We start from the raw sequence: 22,929 nt of genomic DNA on the forward strand, positions 1-22,929 counted from the left end.
ACCCTACACTTTAATGCCAATTCTGTAAATTCTTAGTCCCAGGTGATTTTAACCAGAAGTCTTTAACTAAGCTCATAGTTTTAGAATCTGGGTAGAGAGTCCTGGTATCTCTTTCAAGGCATCAGTTTTAAAAACATTCCTTGTATTCACTTGGCATAGGTAACTAAATTTCTAAACTATAAATGGCTGTGAAGAAGAAGAAAACATCAACTGATGCTTAGAGCTTCAAAATATTTACATTCTGCCATGCATATATTAAAAGATACTTCCTTAAAAAGTTGTCAAGGGTAGAGAAAGTGAACCATTCTGAAAGTGACAAAGAGTGTAAAATGAAATTTTATATGGAATAGCAGCTATCTGATATGAACATGGCAAAAAAATTTTAACGGTAATTGAAAGTTTGATATTAGCCTATAATTTGAAAATATATTACCTAATTATTAATTTCTATGTTTGTGTATGATTAGTCAGCCTTATTTTTATCTATACATTGTTAAAATTATAATATGTCCATAACAATGTTTGGCATAATTTTTTTTCTCAATTCAGAAACATGAGATTAATAACATTTTGAGCTACATTTCAAATTTATTACAACGACCATAAAATGCTGTAAATTAAGTATTCTGAATTAATGAAGATAATACATTTCTTTTGAAGGCAGAGTCTGTTGATTGTATGATCACAAATTAAGCAGCTAATTATTAAGGGGCAAATGCAGAAACAATAATTATAATCATAAGGTAACATAAATTTGAGAATTTTAGAGTTTATGGGCAAGAATTCACGTAATGTAACATTAAAAAATGTCATTTTCCCCCTACATCATGTCAGCCATTATTCAACCTTAATAACTACTCACATTGTCTTTTATCAAGTAAAATTTTTGTTACAGGAAATCTCACACATTAAAAACAAACATTGGCCTTTTATGACATATATAAATACTACATGTTATACAGAACAAAATAGCTATTTTGTAACACAAGACTATTTGGTAGGTACAACTTATACATATTTGTTTATCAAAAATGTTATCTATACAAATTAACAAACCAGGAGTTTATAAGTATACTGAAGACTACAAATATTGCTAAAAATATGGTATTTGAAATTTTGAGGATATAGTTTCACTTCAATTTTTAGACTTTACTTAAAAAGTGATATAATTTTAAATAGATTTAATTCCTATAAATTAGACAAATTTATGTCTATAAATTTTTAAACAGTAATCACAAAAGTAATGAGCCATATAATTGCTCCTCAGTGTAACACTAAAACGTGAGTTATTCAATCACTCAATAAATCAACTGATCAATCTATGGAAGAGACTCTGACAGTCTTTAAATAAATAAGATGACAACTCTGTTATATATTAAGTATGCTTAGAAAAAAATAAAACTTCATATGATAAAACTTTAAGCTTCTTTTATAAGGAATTCATACTATGCTGTGGATATTTCTCTTTGATTTCCCAACTAAACACTCACTTGTTTGATGCGATCTGGATTAACGGTGGTCTGGGGCTGTAGAATGCTGACTGGTTCTGTCTTGGCCACATTTTGGGGCATTTCTCGAATTTTTTCTGCAATGAATCCATGAACTGCATTCAGTGCTTCAACTGTTCCCTGGATCAAACATACTCGTTCAGTAGTACCTGTGGATAAAAGATTAATTTTTAGAAAACTTTCTTTCTTATTTTGCATTCTTTTTCAAAAAAAAGCTATGTAAAAGGATGATATAATAAGGCCAATAAAATAATGTAAAACTTTTAATTAAAAATAAATGTTCAATTGAACCAAATGTAATGAATAAATACATACATACTCCTTTCTACCATTTTTAAACTCATTCTTTCCTAACTGTCTCAAAAAAATGCCTTTGGATTCCAGTAGAGCCAGAGATCCTAAGAAGATCTGAGCATATCATTCCTTCATTGACATAAAAAGTACTTGCTGAGCACTTATAAAAGGACTTCAGGGTAAATGCTGGTAACACATAGATGAAGATCTATGGGCCCATCTTTCAAAGAGGGTATCTTAAGGGCAAAAAAACATAAGGCCAGCAATTACATGATGGTATGATGCGAAAAATAACAGGTGTACCTAAATGGATGGTGCAAACACATGGCCTACAATGAAAATAGCCTTTTTAAACTGGTGGGGAGAGGAGGTCTTGGAAAGTTTACATAGTAGGTAAATTTCTTAATTTCTACCATTCTCTATTCACTTATCCTGCTCTTCCTTTAATTATAACATCAACATTACCTGATATTTTATATTTGTTTATTCTTAACTTTTTCACTAGAATGCAAGCTCTCAGAGGACAGTGGATTAGCTTGTTTAGTTTGTGCTGTAGTTTCCCCAAAGCATTTAACACTCCCTGTATATAACAGGTGCACAACAAATGTTTATTAGATGAATGAATCAGCACTGTCATTACTATGTAATTTTAATAAGACAGAATATCAGAATTAGAAAAACTTTTAAATAGTTCCTGAAATTTGAAAATGATAAATATATAATTAATAGTTTTCTTTTCACAGCTAGTGAATGAATTTGGTTGGGTCTAATACACAGCTCCTACAACTCTATACTTTATAGATAAACCATAAGGCAAAAGAAATTCGTTTTTAGACTATAAAAGTGAGCATCATTATAGCAGCTTGGTATTAAATTGTAATCTTCCCAGCATCCCAACACAATACATAAACTTACTTATCAGAAGTATTTATTAAATAGTTACCAAGAAATATCAAAAGAATGATTATTTTTAAATTTCTAAAATATTGGGTTTTGAATTAATGCGAAAACTCCAAGTACCTAACACCTTCTTTTTGGTGCTACAGTTTAAAAATTCTAAGCTACTCTATAAAACATTTTTAAGGTACTTTCAAAGGACAAAGTTGTAAAGCAACAGACATTAAAAAAAAAAATCACAGGGCGATTACATTGCTTTAAGGATTAACTGCCTCATAAACCATTTTTCTATTTTTTCAGTAGTTTTGAATTTTTAAAAGAATAGTAAAAGATTATCATTCTTACTTCTAGTAAAAAGATTTAGATCACAAGAGTTTAAAGAATAATATTATATGAATATACCTAAATTACATCTTCTTATTTTAAACAATGAAGAGTCAAGTCTATGAAAAACTAAGTTTCCTAAATTGTACAAAGTGTTTCAGTAGAGAGCAAGTGTGCCTCTCATTTGTAAAGATGAAGAGAATCTGAAAAACATAATGTGAGTTTGAAGTCTTAATAATATTTGTTTTTTCTCCTCATCAGCTTTTTTCATCCTGTCAACCTAGATGTATCTCTGTGGTTTTTGGATAAAATGATCTAGTTTACTGCGATACTCTAGGGAAGTCCTGACAAGGTTGTATTAATTGTCCAATAACTATCTAGGAAGGATAATAATAACTGATCAATGTAGCTCATGCAAAGTGTTCTCATCTAAGGACACAAAACAAAACAGATCAGATTACATTCCTGCTTTTGGAGACAAATACAGAGTGCTCTCTTGGGGATGCCAGATAGGAAAGGATATCAGCTCAACCTCAATAGGGTTCTAAAAACCAACATGCACTAAATAACTGAAGAGATTATATAATCCATGTTGCCTTTAAAATTCTAATTTAATACACTACATATCATGTCAGGCAATACAGTAACCTCAACAGAGTAACAACAATCTTCAGAGTATACAGACTACCAGGTAGTAAATGGAAATCACTGAGCCAGAAAGAAATATGATTGTCTAAAACTGAACTTCATATAGCATATAGGAGACAATTTGGAGATAGTGATAGGTTCAAATTTGCAGCACATAATCTAAGAATTAAACTATATCACTACCATTAGTACTACAAAAAGAAAAAAAAAAGAAGGAAAAAAGGAGATTGTATATCCACCAATGGGAATTCCTGCAATTCTCAGAAGAAATACTGTCAAATTCTTCTACTGAACCCTAATAGCCTTTTCACCCAGATAACATAAAACTATAATTTTTAGAGGAAAGTCACAAAGAGAGAAAACTGTCAGGTATATGACCAAACTGTGTAACAAAAATGCACCTATAAATCATTAAAGTTGCTGTTTTTGTCACTTTAAAGGCTTTCAGGCTCCATTAGTGTCTAAACTAAACTGCCAGTTATTTATCATTTTATTTGTTTAACAGTAGCATTTACTACTCTGCAATAGACTAGCAACAAAAGCTGAAAAACAATTACATTAAAGTATATGCCCACATTTCTTATAATGTAAAGATACAGATGTATAAGACGCATTAATTTAAAAATGCATTTAAGGGAGAAATTAGAAAAACAAGTAGGGTCAATGTCAAATATAGGCAGTGAAATTTAAAGTGGTTTCAGTTTTGATTTCACATACAATATCATGTATTGAAAATTCATGCTTCTAAAATTAGGTACAATTATCAAACAGATTCCACAACAAAACTTTGACAGAATTTTAATAAAATATATTCACTTTGTGTTGTTCCTGCTCCTTCCTAAGGTATCCTATCACTTATGCAGTGGGTCCTATTCCTTCTTATCAGGCTTATGATTTCTTCAGGTATTAGATTTCTTTCTTACATCATAATTTTTCCTTTGCTATTAAATCATTCCATCAGCAGAAAAACATGTTATAATTTCTTCAATTTTTAAAGATGCCTCCTTTATGACAGAATTAAAAAATTATCTTTTGACAAAGTAAATGAAGTAACTGATTCAAGCAAAAATCATCAAATCATAAGATGAAAGGTTAATGGGTAATTTTCAATGGAAATGTTAAGGTAGTCACAAATTGACTTCCCTGATTGCCATTAGCATGACTAAGAATGAGAAAGTGGGGGTGCTGAGGTGGCTCAGTTGATTAAGCATCCAAATCTTGATTTCTGTTCAGGTAATGATCCCAGGGTCATGGGATTAAGCCCTGAATTGGGCTCTGTGCTGAGCATGGAACCTGTTGAATATTCTCTCTCTCTCCTCCCCCACTCCCTTCCTCCCTTCCTCCCTCTTTTTCTCCCCAACTCACTCATGCTCTCTCTCTGCCTCTCAAAACACACACACACACACACACACACACACACACACACACAAAACAAAACCAAAAAGAATGAGAAAGTGAACCATGTACCTCTTTATGTGAAGCAATATGACTGACACACATGGCACTAATGATGAAGTATGTTTCCCCAAGTAGATGAAAGTAAATCCAAGCAAACACTTACACTACATTAGAGTTTACAAATAATATTGAAAGCAGAAAAATAAACAACACCATGAGGAAGCAAAGATACCAATCAAGAATGTAGGACAGTCTACAGGTCAATTGTTCTTGCTTCATCAATAAAAGAGGGACTGTTCTCTAGACTAAAAGAGACTTAGATAATGACCAAATGTAAATGAGAATTTGACTGATCTAGATTCAAACAACTTTTATTTTAAACACTTGTGGCAATATAAAGTCTAGGTATTAGATAGTATCAAGGAATTACTATTAATTTCAAGAGGTGTGATTATGACATCAGGTTGTATTAAAAAACTGCCATTTTTTCCTTTTTTTTTAGATGCATACTAAAGTATGTACAGATAAAATGGGATTCAATTCAAAATATTTCTACAATAACACCAAAATGGGTAAATAAGTATGCAAGAGTTTTGATACCGCCAATATATGTGAAGGGTATAAGGGGGTTCATTGTACTATTTTTTGTATGTTTGGAATTTTCAAAATAAAAGAAAAACATTTCAAAAGCTTTCTTGACTTCATACTCTCCTCTACAGTTACAGCTCAATTTTCTTATCCCTCAAAATTTCTTGAATGAGATATATATAAAGAGATATATATGTATTAATATATGTGTAAGTATACACATTTATATCTGTGTATATATCCTCTTTCTACTTTTTCACTACTTTCTTTTTTCTTGAATCTATACCAGTATGGGTTTTGTCCCTCACTCCATTTAAACGATTTATCACAGCTGTACCTGGGTAAATCCAATCTTCATGTCTTTATGTTGTTTGATCCATCAGCAGAATTTGAGGCAGTTAACCATTCCTTACTGAAAATATTTCACTTAGCTTTCAGATTATCACACACTCGTGGGTCCTCATTTTATTCAGTTCATTCATTCATCTGACAAATGTCTATTAAGTCCCTACTAAATGTGAGGTACTGTACTAGAAGCTGAGTGACCAGACGAATCCTCCTGCTTTCATGCAGTTCATATTCTAGTTCATGGAGATACTATACATAAAACAAATGAAATACATAGAGAGAATACAAAATGAACTTGTGCTATGGAGAAAATCTGGGAACAATAACAACATGAGAAAAGATAAAAATTAAAGTATGAAAGGGACCTTGTCTGTCATGTTCACTACTGTATCCTCAAGTGTCTAGAACAGTGCACGGTATACTGTAAATGCTTTTAGAAGTCTTTCTTGAATAAATGAAAACTTGAGTCTAAAGCTTCTTATCTGTATATTGAAAACATATGTGATTACTTTTAAGAACTTTTTATGCATAAAATGACTATCAAAGACATTAGTGAACATTTTGTTTCTATGTAAGAAAATGTATCAGTTTATACTCCTACTAAAAATATAACTAGTGTCTTAATAATATGAATGCAAATATATAATTCTTTAGAAACTATCAGTATCAATCTAAAATAAGAAATTTTGTTGGATGAATAACAGTGAAACATCTCAAAATGAAAAATCAATCTAAAAAATCTAGTAGATGATTAGCAATTCTAGGACAATTTATTGATAATGATTTTGGCCTTGAAAAGGACTAAGAAAATGGAAGTGCCAATTAACCTCACAATAGGCAAAAACTGAGATTTATAACAAAAATTTACAGTAAGACAATAGCTACTTATATCACTGAGAAATTACTTATTCTGGACAGAATAAATTCTGAATAAAGGTTTATTTCTTTCAGGGTGCCTGGGTGGCTCAGTCGGTTGAGTGTCTGACTTCGGCTCAGGTCATGATCTCATGGTTTGTGGGTTTGAGCCCACGTTGGGCTCTGTGCTGACAGACTCTGTGGAGCCTGCTTCAGATTCTGCGTGTCTCTCTCTGTTCCTCCCCGCTTGCACTCTCTCTCTCTCAAAACTAAGAAAAGGTTTATTTCTTTCAATATAAAATTTAGTTTCTACTATTTTTAAGAAGTATCTCCCAACTTACTGTATTGTTTCAAATATATTTAATATTTTCATAATGATTTGGACTCAACTATATACTTCTGGGCAATAGTAAAGTGGTAATCTCAAGAGTTATTTGGGTATGTAGGCCAATTTAGCCTAAGAAACAAAACAAACAAAAAGCAGAAACGGACTTATAAATACAAAAAATAAACTGATAGTTGCCAAAGGAGAGAGGGGTAAAGGATCAGCAAAATAGGTGAAGGGGATTAAAAGGTACAAACTTCTAGGTATTTATTTTTACTTATTATTACTTTTTTAATGCTTATTTATTTTTGAGAGAGGCAGAGCATGAGCTGGGGAGAGGTAGAGAGAGGGAGACACAGAATCCAAAGCGGGTTCCGGGCTCTGAGCTGTCAGCACAGAGCCACGGGTGGGACTTGAACTCACAGCATGTGAGATCATGACCTGAGCCGAGGTTGGACACTTAACTGACTGAACCACCCAGGCGCTCTTAACTTTTAAATAAGTCATAGAGATGAAATGTACAGAGTAGGGAATATAGCCAATACTATTGTATTAACACTGTATGGTGACAGAGGGTGACTACATTTATTGTGATGAGCATTGGGTATTGTATAGAAGTGTTGAATCACTATGTTGTACACCTGAAACTAATATAGCATTTTATGTCAACTATACTTCAGTAATAAAAAAAACTAGAACAGAGAGTATCATTTTTTAAAATGAATAAAGCAATTTTCAAGGATTATTTCATTATTCTCAGTCTATACATGGTAATTTAATTACTTGCATATTTTTGTGGTTAAAAAAATCATTAGGTTAAAGCATTAGCTCATGAGCTTTCCTCAGGTTAAATATTAAAAATAACCTATAGAATATTTATCATTCGTAATAACGTGTATTACAAATTTCAGGTTAGACAACAAAATGTGAAATATTTTAAAGGATTAAAAAGCAGTAATAGTAATCATAAATTTAACAGATAAAACTGTTGAAGGATTCTAATACCTGAAAATACATGCCTTTCATATATTACTTTTCAACAGATGTTATCATTTATTTAATATACATCCTCTACAAAAATCTCTATATAAGAAACATCTATTCCTATTAATGCCTTTGTAAATAGCTGATTTATATGCATGCCATATTTATTGCTGTAATTACATCAGCAAAAGCCCACTTACGGGCATTTAAGGGTTTGGTAGCTATAGAAATACAGTATTACCTTCTTTCAGGGAAAAATATATACTTTACCAGTTTCAAGAAATAAAGTCATTCATAGGTTTCCTCTGAAGTTCACAGCCATATAACTTTTCATTTGGCTTACTTTCTTTTCCATGGCCCTATACTCTTTGGGAAGGGCTAACTTAATAAGCAATTTTATAATATGTATCTCAGAATATTATTGGAAGATGAGTGCTTTAAACATTGATTATATGTAAATTTTAAGCCATCTTGTGATTTACATAAAAATTCATATAAATCATAATATACATTTAATATATTATTAATAGAATTGTGAATTATGTATTATATACTATCTCATTTAATGCTTAAATAATCAGGGCAAATATCTTGAAGCAGCTGGGCCAAGGACACACCACTAACAAATGTTGAAAGATGTAAGGTTTTGCCAAATACCATATCATAACATATACCTTATATGTTATACCTTATATCCATTATAACTGATACTTTCTGAAAATGTAATGAAAGGCCAGGTACAAAACTGTATCCATTTAAGAAAGTCACATGTTTCCACTTGGAAAAGTAATTTTCACCCAAGTCTAACAATTTTTTACATACATTGAGTCACACCATTAATATCACTTCACAGATTTATTCTAAATCTGGCATAAAATGAAAGAAATGATTGACTTCTTGCAGGGAACAGACCACCAGAGGAGATGGTTAATAACTGTGTGGACTGTTTAGCAGATTTTTTTAAAACAAGTTTTCAGATCAACAAAAGCACTTAGGAAAACTGCCATAAAAAGTTTGTCCAATTTGTAATTGCAGCTTTTATATCACTGTACAGTTATGCACATTTGATAATGCTTCCTCCTGCCCTACAATTTCTAAGGAAAAAATATACTATTTCAGGAAGAGACTTTTTTAAAAAAAGGAAATCATAGGAATTGACATCTTATGATATAAAGTAATAATTGCTTTTCTTCTCCAGGTAATTAACTCTCCACATAATCATGTCTTTACTTCTGAACTGTAAAAATTTGAAAAGGGCCATTATAACATGCTTTAGTCCCAAGCCAATGTAGCAACAGCCTGATTTTCTGTTTATAGAGCATGCTTCAACACTGATATATACTCAGTCAAGCCAAAGAATGAAAATCCACTTTTCAGAAAAATCTAAAAGTCTTCAAAGAACTTATGAGAGAATGAATGAATGGGAATCAGAGTAGATATCCAGCTTCTTACGTACTCATTCTCTGTCCCAAGCATGCAAATGGCATGGCCATTTCCTTTTCAATAACCATTCCCACAAGACAGCAACAAGATCATAGGAGACACTAACTTGTGAAGAACCCTGAGGTTTGAAAGCTGACATATCTAAAAATTCTAAGTAACAACTGCAATTGTTCTCATATATAATTCATTCCCAGTTTTTAAATTCTGAGGTCATGCAAAAGTTCCTGACAACAGTTATAATTATGACTGATTAGTTATTTATCTATCCATCACACAGGTTTGTGCTTTTAAATTCAGACACAGCAATCCTAGCTTGGTCAATAATACCACCTTTTAACTTCCATCATGGATCATAAGAATATAAAACTGCCATGAGTAAATTTTATTAGAAATTTTACTTATGCTTTTACATGTATAAATAAAATAGACTTCCTGACTTTCTTTTCACTACCAAACACTGTCACCATTTTTGACAGTGATTTGTACTCTTAAATCTCTGCTGTAAGAAAACTTACACTTAGAATTAATTTTACTAGCCATTCCTTACGTACTAACAGGAATTCATTTGCAGAACTTTGTGGACAATGCTTGGAAGCTGGAAAACAGCTTGCAACAAAAACGTGACATCAAATTAAGTTCAGCAACTCTGAAGCATGACCAGTGGTTAGCATGCATAGCTAATCAAAGTCACCTGAAGGTAAGGAGAGACACATACCACTGGACATGCAGCATGGTAAAAAAAATCTGAGGACTGCTGCTGCTGATGTAAGCTGAGAGCAAGAAGATGAACATCCCTGGTGATAGTCCTGTTCCCAGCACAGAAGTTATCACTTTCAGATCCAATATAGATTAATGAATTATCCGAGTTTAAGCAGTGACTTTATTCCATATTTACTTTAAAAACAGTTATTTTGAAAATGACTCCATCTTTATCCAGAGCCTATAAATCAAATATGAAGACAAGGCCCACATCTGCATAGGTTTTAAGAGGGAGTGAATTATTGAAGTTAGAGAATGACAACAAATTCTATACTGTTGATCACACACACTATGTCAAATGAATGTAGAGGAAGCATGAAGAATTGTGACCTACTAACTTGCTGGGGGAAGGAATTATGGGAAGGTAAATTTGTAAAGTTTGAAAAAATGATAAAGATTTCAAAGATACATGTAATCCTTCAATAAAGAGAATTATTTTAATAAAAGTTATTAATTTGGGGCACAGTTTTAAATTTTGCTGAGATGAGATAAAATGGCAAAGTATTTTACAATTGTGGTAAATAACAAAATTTGTCATTTAAACCACTTTTAATATTTATTTTTGAGAGAGAGACACACAGGGTGCAAGCAGGAAGTAGTGAGGGGCAGAGACAGAGGGAGGTACAGAATCTGAAGCAGGCTCCAGACTCTGAGCTGTCAGCCCCAAGCCCAACATGGGGCCTGAACTCACCAACTACAGGATCATGACCTGAGCTGAAGCCGGATGCTTAACTGACTGAGCCAGACAGTTACCCCCCCCCCATTTAAAACACCTTTAATTGCACAATTCAGTGCATTAATTATATTCACAAGTTTTTACAAATATCACCAATATTTCCAAATTATTTTTATCATCTCGAAGAGAAAGTGTGTAACTCTTAAGAAATAAATCCCCAACTCTTCTTCCCCTATCCCTTAGTAACCTCTAATCTACTTTCTGTTTTATTAATTTTCCAATTCTAAATATTTCATATAAGTAGAATCATACAGTATTTGCTCTTTTATAGCTGGCTTATTTTACTTAGCATAATAATTTTCATCCCTTCTTCTATCAATGGACAGTGGGTTGTTTCCACCTTCTGGCTACTGTTAATAATGCTTCAATGAAAATTAATGTACAAATATCTTCCTAGGTCTCTATTTTCAACACTTTTTGCTATATAGCTAGGAGTGGAATTGCTGGGCAATATGGTAATTCTATACGTGGCTTTTTAAGGAGGAGCTAACCTATTTTCCACAGGTACTGCAACACTTTACATTCCCACCATCAAGGTATGAGAACTCCAAATTCTCCATTCCCTAACAACTGCTCTTTATTATCAATAAATACCCATCACTGTAATATTGATTTGCATTCCCCTAATGATTAATGATGCTGAGTATGTTTTCTCTGCTTATTGACTATTTGTATATTCTCTGTGGAGAAATGCCTATTCACCCCCTTTTCCCATAATTTGGTTTTTGTCTTTTTGTTACAGAGTTTTACATATTCTAGATATTATCATTTATATGATTTACAAACACCAGATATATATGTTTATTTCAGGACTGTCAATTACATGCCATTGTTCTGTATGTCTATCCCTATGTAAGCACCACACAATGTTCTGATTACTGTAACTTTGCAGTAATGTTTGAAATTGGGAAGAGTGAATCTCCAACTTCACACTTTATCAAGATTGTTTTATATATTCAAGGCCTATTGAAATTCCTCAAGAATTTAAAGACTGGGTTTTCTATTTGTTTAAAAAAGGCTGTTGGAATTTTAAAAGAGATTTAATTGAGTTTGCAGATTACTCTGGGTAGTATTGGCATCTTAAAAATATTAAGTCTTCCTACCAATGAACATTGCATGCTCTTCCACTTATTTAGGTCTTTGATCTTTCATCTCCTTAGTTAAATGTATTCCTAGGTATTTCATTCTATTAGATGCTGCTGCACATGAAGTTGCTTTCTTAATTTTCTTTTGGGATTGTTCATTACTGGTATATAAAAATACACTGATTTTTGTGTGTTGATCTTTATACCCTTTATACTTGCTGAATTTGTTTATTAGCTCTAGTAGTTTTTTGTAGATTCTTTGGGGTTTTCTATATACATGGGATCATGTTATCTGTGAAGAGAGAGAGTTTTACTTCCTCCTTTTTAATTTGGATACCTTTTAAAAACTTTCCTTGTTCAATCATTCTGGCCAGAACTACCAGTACAGTGTTGAATAACAGTGTTGAAAGCAGGTATCCCGGTCTTGTTCTTGATCTTAGGGCTAAAGCTTTCAGAGTTTCATTACTGAGTGTGATATTAGCAGTGGATTCCATAAATATCTTTTATCATGATGAAAAATAATGAAAATATTTTATCAAGAAAGAAAGTACAAATCTATCACTAAAACATCCTGCTAATCTATACTTTCTCTCTGTGTGCATCATAGTTTTGCTATGACCATGACGCTGAGAGTAAGTAGCCAAATATATTAGGTAAATAGCTGCAGCATGCCACAATATATTTGGAGAAAAATGTGGTCTTGAGCCTGTAGGTGAGGCTCAGAAATTTTTCAAAGTTCTTCAACTCAATTGCTAAATATTTTTTTTTTGTATTCTGATGAACACAATGGAATAAGTTGTCAATTCATTTTTCAACATAGACTATTAAAGAATTATAAGCTAATCATATTGGAATACATCAGAGTTATAAGGACTAAAGGTGAGATATCAAAACAGATAATACATCTAATACCAGTTTGACTACAGCTCTAAACAGAGAGTTCCTATTCAGATGAGTTTCTGTGGTATCATGAACTAATATTAATCGACATAACTCATTATACTCTTAATTTCATATGTCCAGAAAATAGTAAAATTGGGTTTCCATAAGAATAATTGTCTACAATTCCAATTCCTGTTTCCTATAAGCCTGTCACCTATCTTTAGCTCTGTTATTCTGAATTACTTAGAGGTTATGAATAAGGTCTGTCAACTGAAGAAATTTCAGGCTAGATGTTACTTGCATGTAACAGAATGATTCCATGTCATATATATTCATGCACTATCACAGGAATACATAGCTCACCATAGACTGAGACCTCCTGATCCTTTGGAGAGCCCTCCTGACTTCTAATCCACTTGAAGACAGATCCTTGGACTCCTGGTCACCCACAGGCCTCTGATCCAGGTGAAGACAGAAGACTGGCTTTCTTTCCTCTGGCCTCCTTTCATTTAGAAGGGATTCGGGTTTACAGTTTCCCATCTACTCTCTCTGTAGTTTCTGGCCCCCTGCCCTTACTCATTAACCTATCCCTATAAATAAGTCCTTGTGTTTCCTTCAGTTAGTTCATTTGAGTCAACTGTTCCCCTGTCCAGTGGCTACAACACCTCAGTATCTCACTATTCTTGGTCTTCTCCCATGGAAGATCAGCACATCATTTTAAGGAGCAGAAAAGAAAGGTCAGTAGTATCAGACCTTTAAAATAATAAACTACACTAAACTTTAACTGCTTATCTTCCTGTAAGAGATTTCTGTTCCTCACATTCCTATATATCTAAGTTACCAGAAGTATAAATCTCTCTAGTCATCACATCAGTTTTTATGTTCACAATTTTCTCTAGGTCTCTAGTCTGACCCAATTCCCTACCTTTCCTTGTCCTTCTAAACCTCTTCATGGTGCCCTCTGTTACCTCAGTTTCAACGTATGTTCCATATCAAAAACTTCTTTTATGACTGTTCTTTTTAGTTTCATCCCTTAATTAATTGTGGCTGTTCCTTTAGTTCTTTATGTCTCAGGGAGAACTCTCAACTGGGGCAGTTTTTATTCTGTCAAATCCCAGGTTACTCGGGGCCACAAACTATTTAGATACTTTCCTTGCTCCATTTTGTCACTCCTTTGCTGTCTTTGCCATTACAGTTTCTTTCAAAGTTTTTGGAAACAAAGGCTGAACAGGAGTATGGATACAAAGGTAGGCTGTAAATCAGACGCTGAAGTTTTCAGTCAACAAGAATAATGATAGGGATGTTGGTAAATGGAGACAAATGGCAATGGAGACAAATACTAAATGCTATAGTATTATGGTATTTTACCTTTCCTCTCCATACAGTAGCCTTGGTTAACCATTTCTGCCTTATGGAAACACTTTTTTATTCTGGCTTCCTGGCTGCTATATTCTTCCTAACGTAACTTAGTTCCACGGTTGTAAATATCATAAAAATATATTATGAATTTACTCTCTCTGTACTGACACCTCCTTGTCAGTCCCTGTGAGTCTAAGCCATAACAGTCTCTAAACAGGACAGGTTACTTCACTTCTCCTATCTTTGTAAATCCACTCCTTGCTCAAAGAAATTTCTTAGATATGCAAATCACAAGTAATTTACCAGTTTAAAATTAGTGTACTCTCATCTTAGAGATAAATCCAAATCCTTTACACTGGCTTTCAAGACCCATCATGATTTGGCCTCTTGTTTAGTTCTCATTCCTCATCTCCTATTACTCTCCCTCTCTTTTTTTTCACTCCAGGGAGCTGGGTCTTTTTTAGTCACGGGAACTTGCCAAGGCTTGTTCTCACTTAGGTCTTTTATTCCTACTGACTTCTACCCTAAGAACACTTTTCCTCTGTCTTTTCCTATAGAGGCCCCTTTCTCACATTAAGACCATAGTCCCATGATACCTTATCAGAGAGGTCTCATTTAACAACCATAAAATAGCTTACTCTCAATCACTATCACTTTAGGCTTTTTTACTCTCTCCATGACTCTTACCACATTATGGAATTCTTGTCTGTTATAATTTACTTCATCATTTGTCTCTCCCAATTAGAACAAAAGAATCAAGAGGGCAGAAGCCCTGACTGTTTGGTTCCCAGCTATATTCCCAACCCAAAACTTAGAGAACTATTAAAGAATTATTCATTTAATGAATTAAAATTATAGCCTTGGATAATCACATTACAGTAAGATTTCTTACATGTTTATTTGTTAAGAGGGAGAGAGAGAGAGAGACAGACAGACAGACAGAATCTGAAGCAGGCTCCAGGCTTTGAGCTGTAAGCGCAGAGCCCAATGTGAGGCTCAGACTCATGAACCATGAGATCATGATCGAAGTCGAAGTCAGACACTTAACCAACTGAGCCACCCAGGCACCCTTACAGCAAAATTTTATTAACCCATATTGATTACATTACACTCTATGATAAATATCAAAAGAGGGAACATATATACAGAGATAAATGTTAAACAGATGAACTATCAACAGGACCAGATACAGTGTATTACCAAGTTGAAATATCACAGAAACACAAATGAACACAACACAAATTTGACATTAGGAGTAAATTTGTCTGAATACTTCATAAAGAATCTTATTTCTGAATAAGACCTATAAAATGAACCCTGACGGGTTAACCCTGGGGATATTTTAAGAAATTTTCAGTGAACTGATTTAAAAGGAATAAACATTTTGGAAATTTATCCAGTCCTCTTATAAACTGCTCAAGCATACTTTAAATTAGAGACCAACAATCTAGAACTACACATAAAACAATGTGAATGTGTAAGATACAACCAGTTATTTTTTCTTCTGTGTCCAATTTCTAATAATGCAGTAGAGAAAGTCCCTACTGACAGGCAACTTTTAAGCTATAGGTACTATTCTTCACCTGTAACTCAAAAAAGGAAAACAATAATGTCATACAGAAACTTCGTGGGTAACAACGGTGTGTAGCCTATAAAAAATCTACAAGGACTTTGACTATACTTAGTCTGGAGAAACTATACATGACTTCATGCACTCTGGTATTCCTCAGATATCATGTTAGCAGAAGTGTACACAACAAATCTATCCTAAGCTTGTTAAAAAACTGTTCTTTTATGAAAATCCAGTTAGGATTTCCTTTCTATTGTATAGTGTATGTGTATGTGATGGAGAAACAAATTCAGTATGTGTGATTTATAAAGTGCTACAAACATAGTAGAACATCACAGTCAATTCCAACAGGATCTCAAAATTCAGACCTACAGTTCTGGAGGTCACAGTATTTGGTAATACTATAGTACTATGGTAATAATTATACCACATAATTATTAATGTCTGCTTGACTATTTCCCTAGTAAGTCCATGTATTTTCAACTAAGTCCATCTCTGTTTTTAACTCTTTCCTTAGATGTTCACCTTGCAGTCATCCTTTTGCCTCAGTAAGTCCTATTTCTCTCTTACATCTCTGGACAATTATCAGTTTCCCAAAGTGTTACTGTGTTTCCATAGCCTAGCCTAAATGTTCTTCTAATCTGTATCCACAGCACTCTGTACTTCCCCATAATAGCAATGATCATGATTATAGTTGCCTATTCATTAGTCTGTCTGGCTCACAAGAATGTGAGTTCTTTGTTGATACATTTATATTGTTCATCTTTATACCCACAGCTCCTAGCATACATGTATATGTGTCAAACACTTAATAAATATTCATGATTCAAGAAGTGACTGAATGGAGATATAAATAGATGGTAGGTATTAGCTCAGTAAAGCTCTACTGAGTGGGTCTCAGTTAATCTGAGTTCTAAGTCATATGAAGGAAGAGTTCATCAGCAGATGCAAAGTAAGAAGGGCTATTCCAGGAAGAAAGAACTACATGTGTTAAGGTAAGGAAGTTTGATAACAAAAGGTTTCTCAGAACTATGATGTCCCACGTAAGTAGCTCTGGAGAGTTGGAAGAATAGTTCAAGTGAAATATGAAAAGAGATGAAGATGGAAAGAAAGAATCCAAATCATATAAAGTATTTATAAGAAAAATGGATATTACTATAAGTTGAATAATATGAGTATACTGGTAAAAGTTTTGAAGTTGCCACCTCAAAAAATTCAGGAATTGGGAGAAGTATTTTTTTAAAGAAAAAAAAAATAATTGTGTTATACAATCACCTTTTTAAAAGATAAGTTGAAGAAAAAGATACAAGATTTTTTAAAGCACTAAAACCCCCAAATGCTAGTCTAGCACTTCTCTAAGTAAATTTTACATAACACTTGCCCTACAATATGCTCCATGAAAAAAAGAAATTTCTAGTCCAATACTTTTGAGAGGAAAAACTGCATATAATAACCTCTTCTCTGAATGATTCATAGTACATAATAGCCTATTAAAAATATTAAGCCCTACAATAAGATACTCGTTTAACTTTAAAAAAATTTTTTAAATGTTTATTTATTTTAGAGAGAGAGCGAGCACACAAGCAGGGGAGTGGCAGAGAAAGAAGACCCAGAACCCAAAGCAGGCTCCAGGCTCTGAACTATCAGCACAGAGCCTACATGGGGCTTGAACCCACGAGTCATGAAATCATGACCTGAGCTGAAGTTGGAGGCTTAACCAACTGAGCCACCCAGGTGCCCCAAACCCATTTAACTTTTTATAAATAAATTTATTTACCTATGACAGCTATTTTCATGTAGCACCTGTTAACATCCTGCCCAGGCAAGCAATATTTTACAGAACATGCTCTCCAAAACTAAAATGTCTCAAATCAATTCATATTTTAAGTTCTCACCTTGTAACTTAAAAAAAGTAGCTATCTACTATTATTTGTAAAACATAAGGCAAAGATGTTAGAAAAGGAAGATATAATATCATCTTAATGGAAATAATCTCCATTACCATCATCTAGATATTGCCAAGATAATATTCTTATTTTGCTAGTATATTTAGGGTTAGAGAAAAGTAAAGAGGCCACATAATGACACCAAGTTGTACAAGAGCCAGGAAAGAAGGACTAGATGCTGGTTTAATTCCATATGAACAGGTACACAAATCCTATAGGCAAATACATGTATGTATACAACACAATTAAAGGCTGATGATATATGCCAATTGTTATTGTTTTAATGAAGAATTTACTAAAGTATGTTTAACTGAAGTGATCAATAGATTTGTTTTGAATTTTGAGTATAAGGAATTTTAAGTATAAGGAAAGAGTAGCCAGATTACTCTGGCTTCCTATTTATACAGCTAGAAATTTCACTTTTAAATTATTGTCTTATTAAGAAAAAGACACAGGCATTAATGGTAAAGAATCATGGTACTATCCATTTTTACTGAGAGTTCTTCATTCTCAGTTTCAGTAAGCTTCAAACAAAATTAGCCTTGAAGGTAATATGTTTCTAGAAATTAAAAAAAATAACATGTACAGTTAACTACACTGCAGAAACTAGAGAGTTAAGAATATGATAGGTCATTTAAAAATTTACTATGCACAAAGTTAAAATATAAACAATTACATTTTGTAAATTAAATGGTTCTGACAACTATAAGGCTTCTAGCAAACTCTAAAAAAACTCATCATTTCGCCTTACCTGAAATATGATACATACAGTGAAAATACTATCTTCAGGTTTTGTGCTATAATTCTTACAATGACATTTTAGAATCGAAGATACATCATTTAGTTTTATATAAATAAAGTGCTATGTTAAGCAATGTTCTTCCTGTTTTTCCCCTTAACTGAAGATCAATCAAAGATTTATAAATCATATTTCTTACCATGTGTGTTAGTCTCCCTTAGTATCCCATCAACAATGTATAAAAGTCCATTTCCATACAGGCTCTCCAAAACAGTTTAACATATAATTTATTACTTCTGTAGATAACAAAGTTAGAAAGCTAAGATCAAACGGTAATCTGCAACATGTGATAAATGCGAGATTGATATCTACCACTTAGTCTTTAATACATGAAGTCCTTTGAAAATCCTTCAGAAAAAGATAAACATCACCAGAAAAAATGAACAAAGTATATGAATTGCCATTTCATTCACTCTCTTGTAACACACACACACACACACACACACACACACACACACGTATGATCATATCCTAACATCATGATCATGCTGAAAGGGAAGCCAAAGGAATGAGTGAGGAAAGAGTGATTCGCTAATGAAACGATATTCAGTTCACTGTATTCAAAAAAGCAAATCAAATAATCACATCCTACTATATAGCTTTAGTTGGCAAATAATTGTAAAGGCGTGGTATGGATATGTAGAAATGGGTACTCTGATATAAATAATCCTATCGGAAATACAGATTAGCACACTCTTTCTGGAGGGCACTTTATTTTTTATTTTCTTAATATAATTTATTGTCAAATTGGCTAACATACAATGTGTTAAGTGTGCTCTTGGTTTTTGGGGTAAATGCCTGTGGTTCATCGTTAACATACAACACTCAGTGCTTATCCCCACATGTGTCTTCTCAATGCCCATCACCCATTTTCCCCTACTCCCCGCCCCACATCGACCCTCAGTTTGTTCTCTGTATTTAAGAGTCTCTTATAGTTTGTGGAGGGCAATTTAGCAACAATTATCAAGAGTATTATGACCTAGTAATTTCTTTAAAATTTTTTCAAATTCACAAGAAACAACCGGAAAAGTACACAAATACAAATACAGAGTTGTTCATGATAGCATTTTTTCTAATGGCAAAAATTTAAATTTTAACAACAGGAGTTTGGTTAAGTAAATTGTGATTACTCATGATGAATCATAATTAAATTTATGATGAAGACCTTTATTTACTGGCATGGAAAGAGGTTCCAGATTAATTAAATGGGGGAAAAATCAGATAATAGAATAGCAGGGACAACCAAAACCTGGAGCACCCTGGGCATGTTTGGCACCTCTTTAATAACATGTTTTAAATAACTGTTCCAAGGCTTAATGACAGCAATCTTTGTATTGAAATTAAGGGATTGTATAACATGAAATATTCTGTACCAGAACTTTCTCCAAGACAGACTAGCCATTTAAAATCTAGGTAAATGTGTAAGCTACTCATTACTATAAACAATTCATTACTTGCACACTATGCATAACTCACTTGTAGAATGTCAGTTGACTTTTCTAATGTCAGGTAAATGTCAACTAACTACCTCAAGGTCCACAACAAAGCCTTTAACTATACCATACAGCTTGCATGTGGACATTACAAAAATATTAAAAGGTTTTGTTTCCATTAAATATGTATCTATTTTAGTGGTAATGGGACTACTTACCTTTTTTATACATTTATATACATATATGGAAACCCAAGTTAACAAGAAGCATATTACCAAATTTTTTCAGTAATGTTTTACCTATTAAACAAGGGTACATGTATTTAAGGAGAGAGACTTTAACATCCTGTCCTTCCTTGTCTCAAAATCATAGAAAGCTATCTTAATGGACTAAAATTTCTGAAGAATTCCTGAGTAAGGAAGATGTCCATTCTTATTAAAGTAGGCCCTCTTCACCATATGCACCCTCTTTTACTCTAGTACTCCATTATGCTTTTGTAAAATATTACTTATGCTATTCATTATTTGTTTAATTCTTTCTTGTCCCTTTAGGACAATGATCTTGTATGACTTTTTCCTGCTGTATCTCCAGTGTTCTGAAGTGTGCCCTATACACAGTGTCTAACAAATAACTGTTGAATGAACAAATGACAATGAATGGAATAGAAAAAGTAAAACACAGCAGCAAACTCACAGCAAACAGAAGCTATTCAAACTCGTAGGCAGCAAACAGAACAGAGGGTTGCTAGCCCAAGAGCTAGCGTAGTTCTTTGAAACCACCGTAGGAAGGGAAAGGGGAATAAATCCCCTGCATCTTCCCTTCCTCTCCTTGTGCTAAATAGTAGAAAAATGGGCTTGTGCCCAGGTGGTAGCAGTGACTACAGACACTCAGGCTTGAGAGGCAGGGAGTGCTTGATTAGACATACTCAAGTAAAACAGAGGATTATGGGCATACTGAAGGAAGGTCTATAATAAATTCTATCCAGAGAGGCTAACAGGAAAGTTCATATGTAAAGTACAGAAGCTAGACATTACTACGTATTTGAGAAAAATAACATCTAGACAGTGTTTATACAAAACTTACGAGTGAGCTTAACAGTAAGCTGAACACAGCTTTAATTCACTTTTAGCAAGCACAATCTCATTTTATTAAAAAATATGTAAAATACAAACATATATATGCACAAGAAAAAATTATGAAATAATATACTGGATACCAAATTTTAAAAGTAATTATCTCTGAACCACATGATTTGGTTTAGTTTTTTCTTATTTTTGCTCAACTGCATTAAAAAATTTTCCTAATAGGGGGCGCCTGGGTGGCTTAGTCGGTTAAGCGTCCGACTTTCGCTTAGGTCATGATCTCGCGGTTCGTGGGTTCGAGCCCCGCGTCGGGCTCTGTGCTGGCTGCCAGCTCGGAGCCTGGAGCCTGTTTCAGCCCTCTCTCTCTGACCCTCCCCTGCTCACACTGTCTCTCTCTCTCTCCTAAAAAAAAATAAATAAAACATTAAAAAAAGAAAATTTAAAAAACAAACAAAAAAAAAAATTTTCCTAATAGTATTCATGTGCTTTTGAGATTCATAATACATATTAATCAAACTAATTGCAAATAATTGTAAATAATTAAAAGATACTGTTAACAAATATCTTATTCAATTTTATAGTTTATAATTCATTTAGAAAAACAGGATTCAAGTTTAAATAATCTTTAAAAAAATCTTTTCCCTTATTTCATTTGTATTAAAATATTTTAAAATCTTAAGTATTAGACATCCAGTAAAATTCAAAAAGTTTTTCAAATCAATTGTACATAAAAATAGATGTGCCCATCTAAAAACATATTAGCCCAGTGACACCTGGGTGATTCGGTCAGTTAAGCATCCTACTCTCGGTTTCAGCTCAGGTCATGATCTCACAAGTCAGGAGTTCAAGCCCCGTATTGGGCTCTACCCTGGCAGGGCAGTGCCTGCTTGGGATTCTGTTTCCCGCTCTCTGTATGTCCCTTCCCCACTCGACAATGTCTCTCTCTCAAAAAGAAACATTTAAAAAATGAATAAATAAAAAATACTAGCCCAAGTAATTAAAGAATATTAATAAAAATAAATAATAACTATCAGATTAAACTGTACAAGTAGACAGAATATAATGTTTATATTATAGTGATTACAGTCTTCTAAAAAATGCCCAGTTATTTATCATTTCTCAGAAAACAAATCTCATTCTTAGAAATCTCATTCTCAGGCCAGTGCTATGTTACTAATACCTGAATAAACTCTACTCTTTCTTTAACTAAACGTGTTTTTAGGTTAGGAATTTATGTCATTTTTGAATTAGGCTAGGTACTTTCAGAGCATAAAACTACTTCAGTAGGATTTAAAAGACAAATTTGGATCTGGAGTACATAAAGGGAAGTAATTTCAACATCAGTAAGACAGACCTGGGGAAGAAATTTCCTTTAAGAAATCCAAGAACTTTTAATGCTTAACGTATGTAAGGCTTGCTGCATTGCTGAATTTAAATCATAGTCCTCTTTATCTCTCATGAGTCCTCTAATACTCACTGATAAAGAAAATCTTGACCTGTTGTTGACCTTGACCCTGAATGGTCTCTACAGACAGAAAGATAAACAACTATGCTAAGGACTGTCAACATATCATATTTGGTTTTAGAGTGATACCAAATAAAATAAAAATCTGAAATAGTTTAACCAGTAAACAGTTATCTGAAATTTCTGAATTTCATTTCTGTA

The 22,929-nt window shown here is 33.2% G+C and overlaps 1 protein-coding gene across 2 annotated transcripts in view; it reads right to left on the reverse strand.

The window, feature by feature from the left end:
• Window positions 1-22,929, reverse strand: part of NOVA1 (NOVA alternative splicing regulator 1) — a 143,754-nt gene that overhangs the window by 33,457 nt on the left and 87,368 nt on the right. For both annotated transcript variants that reach the window (XM_039222330.1, XM_039222331.1), the window contains exon 3: window positions 1,491-1,657. In XM_039222330.1, the coding sequence (XP_039078261.1) occupies window positions 1,491-1,657 (167 nt within the window). The remainder of the gene's footprint in view (window positions 1-1,490; window positions 1,658-22,929) is intronic.

Source organism: Hyaena hyaena, unplaced genomic scaffold, assembly GCF_003009895.1.
Source record: "Hyaena hyaena isolate Hyena2069 unplaced genomic scaffold, ASM300989v1 scaffold_1101, whole genome shotgun sequence".
NCBI classification, from domain to species: Eukaryota; Metazoa; Chordata; class Mammalia; order Carnivora; family Hyaenidae; genus Hyaena; species Hyaena hyaena.